Source organism: Antennarius striatus, chromosome 2, assembly GCF_040054535.1.
Source record: "Antennarius striatus isolate MH-2024 chromosome 2, ASM4005453v1, whole genome shotgun sequence".
In the NCBI taxonomy this organism is placed as follows: domain Eukaryota; kingdom Metazoa; phylum Chordata; class Actinopteri; order Lophiiformes; family Antennariidae; genus Antennarius; species Antennarius striatus.
This window is the reverse complement of record NC_090777.1, coordinates 25,837,512-25,846,260: the sequence shown is the minus strand read 5'-3', so window position 1 is coordinate 25,846,260 and position 8,749 is coordinate 25,837,512. Positions and strand designations below refer to the sequence as shown.

At 41.6% G+C, this 8,749-nt stretch overlaps 2 protein-coding genes across 5 annotated transcripts; one reads left to right on the top strand and one right to left on the bottom strand.

The window, feature by feature from the left end:
- Positions 1-1,006: 1,006 nt before the first annotated feature.
- On the bottom strand, positions 1,007-2,534 carry tmem81 (transmembrane protein 81). The gene is made up of 6 exons (XM_068324330.1): positions 2,407-2,534; positions 2,079-2,320; positions 1,859-2,004; positions 1,512-1,627; positions 1,200-1,384; positions 1,007-1,114 (listed from the first exon to the last, which is right to left on the bottom strand). The coding sequence occupies exons 2-6, from the start codon at positions 2,313-2,315 to the stop codon at positions 1,007-1,009; spliced, it is 792 nt and encodes a 263-aa protein (XP_068180431.1). The 5' UTR covers positions 2,316-2,320; positions 2,407-2,534.
- Positions 2,535-5,298: 2,764 nt separating this feature from the next.
- On the top strand, positions 5,299-8,492 carry LOC137605166 (ras-related protein Rab-7L1-like). 4 transcript variants are annotated; one of them, XM_068329633.1, is made up of 5 exons: positions 5,299-5,824; positions 7,303-7,374; positions 7,503-7,684; positions 7,873-7,994; positions 8,163-8,492. In XM_068329633.1, the coding sequence occupies exons 1-5, from the start codon at positions 5,707-5,709 to the stop codon at positions 8,278-8,280; spliced, it is 612 nt and encodes a 203-aa protein (XP_068185734.1). In that variant the 5' UTR covers positions 5,299-5,706; the 3' UTR covers positions 8,281-8,492. The 4 variants fall into 4 exon arrangements, with proteins under 4 accessions (XP_068185734.1, XP_068185760.1, XP_068185752.1 ...); XM_068329659.1 differs by lacking the exon at positions 5,299-5,824 and adding an exon at positions 5,836-5,969; XM_068329651.1 differs by lacking the exon at positions 5,299-5,824 and adding an exon at positions 5,943-5,961.
- The last annotated feature ends 257 nt before the right edge of the window (positions 8,493-8,749 follow it).

Below are 8,749 nucleotides of genomic sequence, written 5' to 3'. Positions count from 1 at the left end.
TAAAAAAATTAGGAGTTCAATCATTCAGAAAAAAAAGAGAACATAAATTAGAAAGAAATGGAGCCGGACCGGACCGGACCGGATCAGATTTATTTGGACTGATGGTGTCTGAACGACGCCTTCAGAGTTCTTGCAAAGCTAAAGATAGGAGGAGTAGGACAACAGTCCTGAACCTCCGCGAGAAGCTTCCAGGGAAGTTTGTCAAAAGCATTTTTTTTAAAAAACATCAAAAATATAACAATTTAAAAATGTCTGAAATGTAAATATTGGACAGATCTGTTGTTGTTGGGTTTGGCTGTAGGAACTGAGGTCTCATGGTCACTCTTCCAGGTTCTCCAGGTTCTTCCAACCAACAGAAACATGGAGCTGCCTCTAAACCAAATGTGATCCTGATTGGTTGTTGGCAATTTGTCCACGTCAAACCCCGCCCCCTTTGGTTCTTATTTCATACCCGACATCTGAGATCTTCATCGTGATTCAGTGATGATTTTTGAATAACCTAATTAATTATTCCCTCACAGCTTCGGTGTTGATACCGGCGGCGTCGTTGGCGTGGACCCAAACGTCGACACCGGCGTGTAGAGTGTGATGTTTTCAGTGGTCGTCAGCGGAGCAGTAATGTAATTATGCACCAATGAGCGCTGGGAAAAGTGACGCCTGTCAAAGTGATGTCATAAAGAAGCACAAGGAGGGAAATGAGGTCCTTGAAGGTGTCGCGACGCGAACCTCCGGGGAGACGGAGGACTTCTGGTTAGCTCATCATCGTAATTACATTTGTGTTATTTCCCTCTGCTCCTCCTGAAGTAATATGAACAGACATCACAGACTCTATAAAGCAACTCAGCCCGTCTGAGAGGACGAGGCGGCGCTTATTCAGGCCCGTTAGAGGACGGCTAAATCGGATCCAACCAGATGCTCTCTCTGGTGGAGGAATAACTCACGGACCAATGAAGTCTGGAGAATCTCAGATGTTTTTAATTTGAAACACAAATCACACGTTTTCATCTCAACGTTTTTTGAGCGGCCTGGTGGAATGTTTCTTCAATAAGAGGCAGTAGAGGCAGGACAGGATGGTTCCGGCGGCGAGACAGGCGATGCCAAAACTGATCAGCACCTGTGATCGGACAGAACCAACACCCGTGATGAGGATTATTAGGATAGATTCACTCTGGTTGGCGGTATCCTGAAGGAGACCCTACCGTTTGGTAAAGAGGTGTGATCTGGTCCAGCAGGTCCAACAGGGTCTGGTTCTGCTGGGTGTCCCAATGGGCCAGGGAGCTCTCATAATCCAGATTGAGAAAATCAGCGGGTATAACCCGGACGCCCCAGTAAATCCGCTTGACCTCGCGGAAGGCAGAGTCCATCACTCGACAGCGATACGTACCTACGGATGACGTGATTGATCGAGTTAAGTACGCATCATGGAACCTTCAGAATTTTAAAGAAATCCTTGATGAAAGATTCAAACATTCATTACCACAACTGCTTGTTGATGACAGCGGGCTTCTTACCTGCGTTCTCCTCGCGGACGGGGTCCAGGACCACCCGGTCCAGCAGGGGGGCCTTCACTCGAGAGAACAGAGATTCATCGGAGGTGATGACTCCTCGAGCGAAACGCCACAACACTCTGAGGTGAGAAACAAAGAAAAAAGGTTTGTTATTTTAATCAACAATAAGGAACGGAAGAAGTCACTGAACACCAACATGTGGCCCAAACAAGAAAACCTAGATAGCAGCTAATAGCAGTTAGCAGTTACTAGCAGTTAGTAGTTATTAGTGACTCAACTGAGTTGGGCAAAGTCATGGGAGTGAAATAAGGATGCATGGAGGGATTATCCAGATTATCTTTTCTCCTCACCTCCAGGAGAACCTCCCCCTGGCCTTCATGACTTCCCCCAGACAGTCCATCTCCACTCGCTGTCCTGTGGTCACGGTCGAGGTGGTGAGCCCACACTCGGACGACTCCACACACGTCACGCTACGGACCCGGCAATCCTCCGACACCTTGGATCGAATTGAGTCGGTTAATAAAGAGGTTTCCATCTCAGGCTTCATGAACCCGCCCCTCTCTCTTGTACCTCGCCTCCATCTTTTTGTCCCGCCACTTCGTCTATGGCCGCTTCGGTGTCCTTCAGCAGGCACAGGGTTTGATTCTTCATGCCCAGCCCACAGGTGGTGCTGCAGGGGGTGCTGTGGACGATGACCTCCAACGACGGCTTGTCCTCCTCCTGCAGTCGAACCAGTGGAGGAAGATGGAGGAGGACGAGTAGGAAGTGAAGCCCTAACATCCAGCGTGGTATTTCGACGAGCAACATCAAATCTGTTTGGAAGATAAAAGTTTAATTTACAGTAATTTCTGTTAGCTGTGAAATGTATGAATTATTAGCGCTAGAGCTAGCCGCTAACCACTTCATCACAGTTTGAGGATGACATCACTGTGTTAGTGTAATAAGTGCTGAGGGAGCCAATCAGTGGAGTCTCAGAGATGGATGAACTAAAGCATTATGGGATGGATTTATCAAAACCTGCTTGAGAATGGAGTTCTGAACAGATTTTAACATTCACTGAATAAATATCATCTGATGTTAAACAGAAATCGTCCGTTTCCTGTTTCTCCTGTTTATACACAAGCTGACATCTTGCTGGGTGCTGCCCCCTCCTGGTGGGTCTAGATACTAAACGGTCGTAATGAACGTGCCTCTTTGCAAACAGGTTTTTAACGCTAAATTTAAAAAGAAAAAAAACTACAAAATTCAAATAAACTTTAGATTTACATCACTAAGATTGGATCAAACGAACTGAACCTGGGACCTGATGCCTCAGACGTGACTAACGAACCTGAGAGGTGAACAATGAGGGTGATTAATACAAATTGCGTGTTTGGGTCTGGTGATGAAAAATGTTTGTTGCCTTGACAACCAAAGGCTGCAGGGGTTGTCTGGAACAGGAGATTATCACACCCTGTGTTTTGCAGTTTTTTGTCTGGAATTGGAGGAGTAAAATCTTTTCAGTAATAGAACACTGAGTGAACAGCAAACTGATGATTATTAGTTTTAATTTTCTGATTGAATCAAACATGTTCAAACGGACATAAATGAAACCTGAAACTTTTATTAAATTAAAACTGTCAGGGTGACCCAAAACTGTGACATTGAACATATTTGTGATACCTTCTGATTCCTGAGGAATCTAAAACTGTGAATAAGCATGTTATAAAACTTTTTACTGGTTTAAGGTTAACCCTATCTCAGGGTTAATTCTAACCCTGACTCTGACCCCCCCCAACCTGGACAGTGATGGGCGCCGCCAGGTTCCATTTCCCAAGACACACCATATTATGACAACCGCGGGTCGTCTGTGGTGCCCTAATGACCCACCGGGATTATGGACAGGCTAGGCTAGGCTAGGCTAGTTGAAAAACAAACATCAGTAATGACATAAGTAATTAAAGAACCATAATAATGACATAAATGTGATTTAAGACACTTTTCCTTGGACTTATTTAGACTTATTGGCGGCAGTTTTGTTAAATGTCCAGTAGGTGGCACCAGAGACAAACACAGGAGGACGCAAACGCAGAAAATAAAGCCACCACGATTATTTTCAGTGAAATTGTAAGTAATTATTATTTTACTTGTTTTTAGATCTTGAAATGTATTTATGATTATTTTTGTTGTTGTTATTATTGACGTTGTTGTTGTTAGTAGTATCACGCGAATCTCATGTCTTATCTTAGTAGTAATAGTATCGATTAAACAGATAGATAGATAGATAGATAGATAGATAGATAGATAGATAGATAGATAGATAGATAGATAGATAGATAGATAGATAGATAGATAGATAGATAGATAGATAGATAGATAGATAGATAGATAGATAGATAGATAGATAGATAGATAGATAGATAGATAGATAGATAGATAGATAGGAAATAAACTCCTAAAATATAAAACTCCAAAAATATGAAATACAGCATTAACAGGACATATACTAAACAATAACTAAAATATAACCAGTATAAAATTAAAATATAAACAGTATAAAATTAAATAAAATCCATTCAACTACGTGCTGGCCTCGCCACCTCCCCCCTGCTCCTCCTGAGAGAAAGACTTTTAAAGAGATTTAGATTAATTTCTAGATAGGTCAAACCCCCGACCTCTTTCACAACCATTAATGTTACATTTAAAAAAAAAACATGACGTGTCCGATGATGAGGACAACATTGGTGAATATTCAGCATTAATTGACAGAGAATTAAATATTATTGCATCGCATTATCTTTATGATCGACCGGTTCGCGTCCCAATCCATCACACACTATCCACTATCTGATCCATCCATCCCATCTGCAGCAGAACAAATCACAGTCGTGCTCTCACATCCCAGCAGGTATTGTGTGTATAGCGCTGAATTTATTTATTTATTTATTTATTTATTTATTTATTCGGTTTTGTGTGGTTTGGTTTGGTTTTCTTACAAACGGTAGTTTTCTATATGTGGGAGGTGCTCAGTGCGCCTCGCCTTGAAACGACTTACCTAAGCAACAGACTGTAACGTGGTATGTAGAATAAAGGTTTGCAATAAGAATTGCAATAAGTTTGCAATAAGAATTGTCCTTTATCCACTCTAATACATCCACTTATACTGTACATCAAAGGACACTTTGATGGCCTTTTGCTGGGGGACAGGGGTAACCCATGGCAACCGAAAACCTAAAAGAACTAAAGCAGTTTTGGCATTTATCAAGGAAAACATGTAAAATGACATTAGCTATTGTTTTCACCTCTTGTATAATATGGATGGGTACGAATATTCTTCTTGTGAACTGTTTGTTGTAATGTGCATATGCCTATTTACTCTTCTATTTAAATAAAATTAAAAAGTTTAAATAAGTTTCATTATTTAACAGAACTTGATATGGATGAAAGCACATTTATGTGTGAAAAGAGTATTATATTGGCAATAAAATAACTGGAGATGATACTGAAGTCTGACATGTCTGAATAATGTTTTTATACAATATTTGAAGTCAACCCAGAATCACAGTTTTTACTCTGGGTTTGTTAGCCCCGCTCTGCTCAAAATGACACCGTAATTTTGTGTTTACATGAATGTACCAAAAAACTTCAAAAAAATCACTGAAGTATAGGAAAACCAAACAAGCACTGAAAGTAATAGACTATATAAATGCCTTAACTCAAGATTAAATCGACGTCTTATTTTTATTTTAACTTTATTTATTATTTATTTATTTTGTTATGTTTATGTTTTTGGGTTTTTTTTTTGTTTTTTTTAAAGGTTGGGATTAGTATTAATGTATCTTTCCTTTACCCCATGTGTGATCTGTCCAATATATGAAATGTTCCCTTAGTCTGAAATGTGGGAAATGTATTTTTTTTTGTTCTTTAAATAAATAAAAAGAAAGAACTTTTTTTTTTTTAAAAACCGCTCTGCTCTCAACTTCCGGTCACGTGGAGCGATGGTTTATGGCGCGTAACTATTTACAGTATTGTGTTGAGGAACTTCCCTGTAGAAACTAAAACCACATGACAGAGAGAAAACCAGCCGTCCGTTTATGAAGACACAACAGAAGAGGAAGTAGAAGAAGAGGAAGTTGGAGAAGAAGCAGAAAAGGCAGAAGAATGCGAACGTTAAGAGATAAAATAACATTAAAATAAATTTAAAAAAAAAAAAAGAGCCATGAATGAGCATCAGCTGAAAATCCTGATCGTTGGTGACGCAGAGGTCGGGAAATCGTCATTTGTGCGTCGTTACGTCAGCGGACATTTCAGCCCGACGTACAAGATGACGATGGGAGGTACGGCTGCTGCCCGCGGGGCCACGGACCGTGTTAGCACGGCCTCCGGTCCGACCGGAGCACCGGGGGTTAGAGGAGAGCGTAAACAGAGCAGAGACTTCCGGCCAGCTTCCGGGTTTCCTGGCGCCACCTAGGAAGTACAAGGGTGATCCCGGAAGTGATTGAGTTTACAGCATTCATTCGTTCTTGTCGTGGTCCTGCTGTTAATTTAGTTCAAAGGCGGATGTTAGCAGAGATAATAAACCTAACATGAAGTTAAAACGATGTAATTTGTCGTTACAAACAAGACACCACAGCTATCGTCAGCATACCAACAACCAACACTGCTCTCCATGGACTATGATGTCTGCAGAGGACATTGTGATCTGTAGTGAGAGCAGGGAACAGGTGGAGGAGAAGCTAGAGAGGTGGAGGTTTGTCCTGGAAAGGAGAGGAATGAAGGTTAGCCGCAGTAAGACAGAGTACATGTGTGTGAATGAGAGGGACCCAAGTGGAGGAGTGAGGTTACAGGGAGAAGAGATCAAGAAGGTGGAGGATTTCAAGTACTTAGGGTCAACAGTCCAGAGCAATGGAGAGTCTGGAAAAGAGGTGAAGAAGCGTGTCCAGGCAGGATGGAACGGGGGGAGGAAAGTGTCAGGTGTGATGTGTGATAGAAGAGTTTCAGCTAAAATGAAAGGAAAGGTGTACAAAACTGGTGAGACCAGTAATGTTGTTTGGTCTAGAGACAGTGTCACTGAGGAAAAGACAGGAGACAGCTGGAGGTAGCAGAGATGAAGATGCTGAGGTTCTCTCTGGGAGTGACCAGGAAGGATAGGATCAGGAATGAGTACATCAGAGGGACAGCACATGTTAGAGGTTTTGGAGATAAAGTCAGAGAGGTCAGACTGAGATGGTTTGGACATGTCCAGAGGAGAGATAGTGAATATATTGGTAGAAGGATGCTGAGTTCTGAACTGCCAGGCAGGAGGCCTAGAGGAAGACCAAAGAGGAGGTTTATGGATGTAGTGAAAGAGGACATGAAGGTAGTTGGTGTGAGAGAAGAGGATGCAGAAGACAGGGTTAGATGGAGGCAATTGATTCGCTGTGGCGACCCCTGAAGGGAAAAGCCCAAAGGAGAAGGAGAAGAGTCAACACTGCTAACATTAGCATACCAGCAGCCAAATGGCTAACGTCAGGATAACAGCAGTCACCACCTCCAACATTAGCACACAAACAGAAAGCACAGCTAGCATCAGCACGGCTCACAGAATTTTGTGGTATTAATTTAAATTATATTAATTAATTGATCCAAGTTTGTTTTCTTTCTGATAAAGTTTCTTGTATTATGATTTTATCTTTTGTTATTGATTTAAATGAAATTAGTTCATTGATCATTGTCTGTTTACTTTCTGATAAGTTTCTTGTACTATGAATTTATGTTTTTTTTTCAGAGTTTTTGTGTTAAATTGTTTGTCTGATGTTTATTTTCTATATTCCAGTGGACTTTTCCGTGAAGGTGCTGCACTGGTCGGATACTGAAAAAGTCAGACTGCAACTTTGGGACATAGCAGGTAAAAAATGTTTTATTTGCTGTCGAAGTTGTATTTTTAACAGAAGGAATGTGATTCGTGACGTCTCGATAAGTATTGATGACATCATCCTGGTCCTTTGTCTCTCTCGACTCACATCCTCCTTCCAGGCCAGGAGCGTTTCATCTCCATGAACAGGATCTATTATAAAGGTGCGTCGGGTTGTGTGGTCATGTTTGACGTCACCAGGTCGTCCAGCTTCCTTAGCTGTCACCATTGGAAACAGGACCTGGATAGCAAGATCATGCTACCCAATGGAGATCAGATCCCCTGCATTCTGCTGGCCAATAAGGTATTTCAGATTTGGTTCAAAACCTTAGATCATTAAATGAATATTGAAAAAGAGGAGGTAGGATTGATAACTGATGGTTAATATAAGTTATGGCAAAACAATAGTTCAAAATATTTTATCACAATCATGAATGACGCACACTTCATTCCAATTTCCAACCTTCTTCCTCCATCCTGCATTGGTTGCAGTGTGACCTCCCCCAGCGTGTTGTTTCAGCAGATAGCATCAAACGCTTCAGTCGGGACAACGGCTTCCTGGCGTGTATGGAGACTTCGGTCAAAGATAACAAGAACATTGGAGAAGCCATGAGGTACCCAAGTTCTTTTGCTCTTACGATTTAAGAATTGACATTGATTTCTGATGGAAAAAACGGTCAAGGTTCACACGTGGTTTGGAGTAGAGTCCAGGTTCACGCAGTGAAATGGTTTTGGAGTTGTACACGTGGGAATCAAAAGTCTTGACCTGTGTCTTGTTTCAGGAGGCTGGTGCAGGAGATTCTGTCAGTTTGCTCCGGTCATGAACCGCTCCGAACTAAAGGAGACGTGGATCTTCAGCGGTTGTCAGAGGACGGCAGCAGAGGAGGAATCTGCTGCTGAGGCATTCAGTCAACAGGACTGCTGATTGGTCACTGGAGGCGGGACAGAGGAAGCAGCAGGACGCATCCTGGATGAATTTGATTATAAATTAATCAATAAATGATTTTTTTTTTTTAAATGATAAAAATAAATTACTTAAATAAATCAAAAGAAGAGATTGAGATTAAAGAAGAATCTGTATTTGATGTTAAAATAAACAAATCAAAACCAAACAGATTGATTTTTGTCTGTTTGTGCTTCATGCCAGTCAGCACAAAAGTTGCTTCATATGGAAGCCCTGAAAGGACAGTTTGGGAAAAAACCCTCTGTCCATCGCTGGGAGGACAGAAGTCCAATCGGAATGGACAGAAATAAAAATATAGTGTTTATTTGAATCTGACTGATCGGTGTTTCATACACCTGTTTTAGGTGACCTGGTCAGAGGGCAGGGTCCACAGGGAGCGACTCACTCTGCAAATATTCTGTAATT

Bases quoted from the DNA above. Each gene is read 5' to 3' on its own strand.
- tmem81 (XM_068324330.1), bottom strand. From the start codon at position 2,315: ATGTTGCTCGTCGAAATACCACGCTGGATGTTAGGGCTTCACTTCCTA. The intron at 1,385-1,511 runs GTAAGAAGCCCG...CGTCATCCGTAG, and splicing joins CGTCCGCGAGGAGAACGCAG to GTACGTATCGCTGTCGAGTG. The intron at 1,115-1,199 runs GTAGGGTCTCCT...GTCCGATCACAG, and splicing joins TCACACCTCTTTACCAAACG to GTGCTGATCAGTTTTGGCAT.
- LOC137605166 (XM_068329633.1), top strand. From the start codon at position 5,707: ATGAATGAGCATCAGCTGAAAATCCTGATCGTTGGTGACGCAGAGGTC. The intron at 5,825-7,302 runs GTACGGCTGCTG...TCTATATTCCAG, and splicing joins GTACAAGATGACGATGGGAG to TGGACTTTTCCGTGAAGGTG. The intron at 7,995-8,162 runs GTACCCAAGTTC...GTCTTGTTTCAG, and splicing joins AACATTGGAGAAGCCATGAG to GAGGCTGGTGCAGGAGATTC.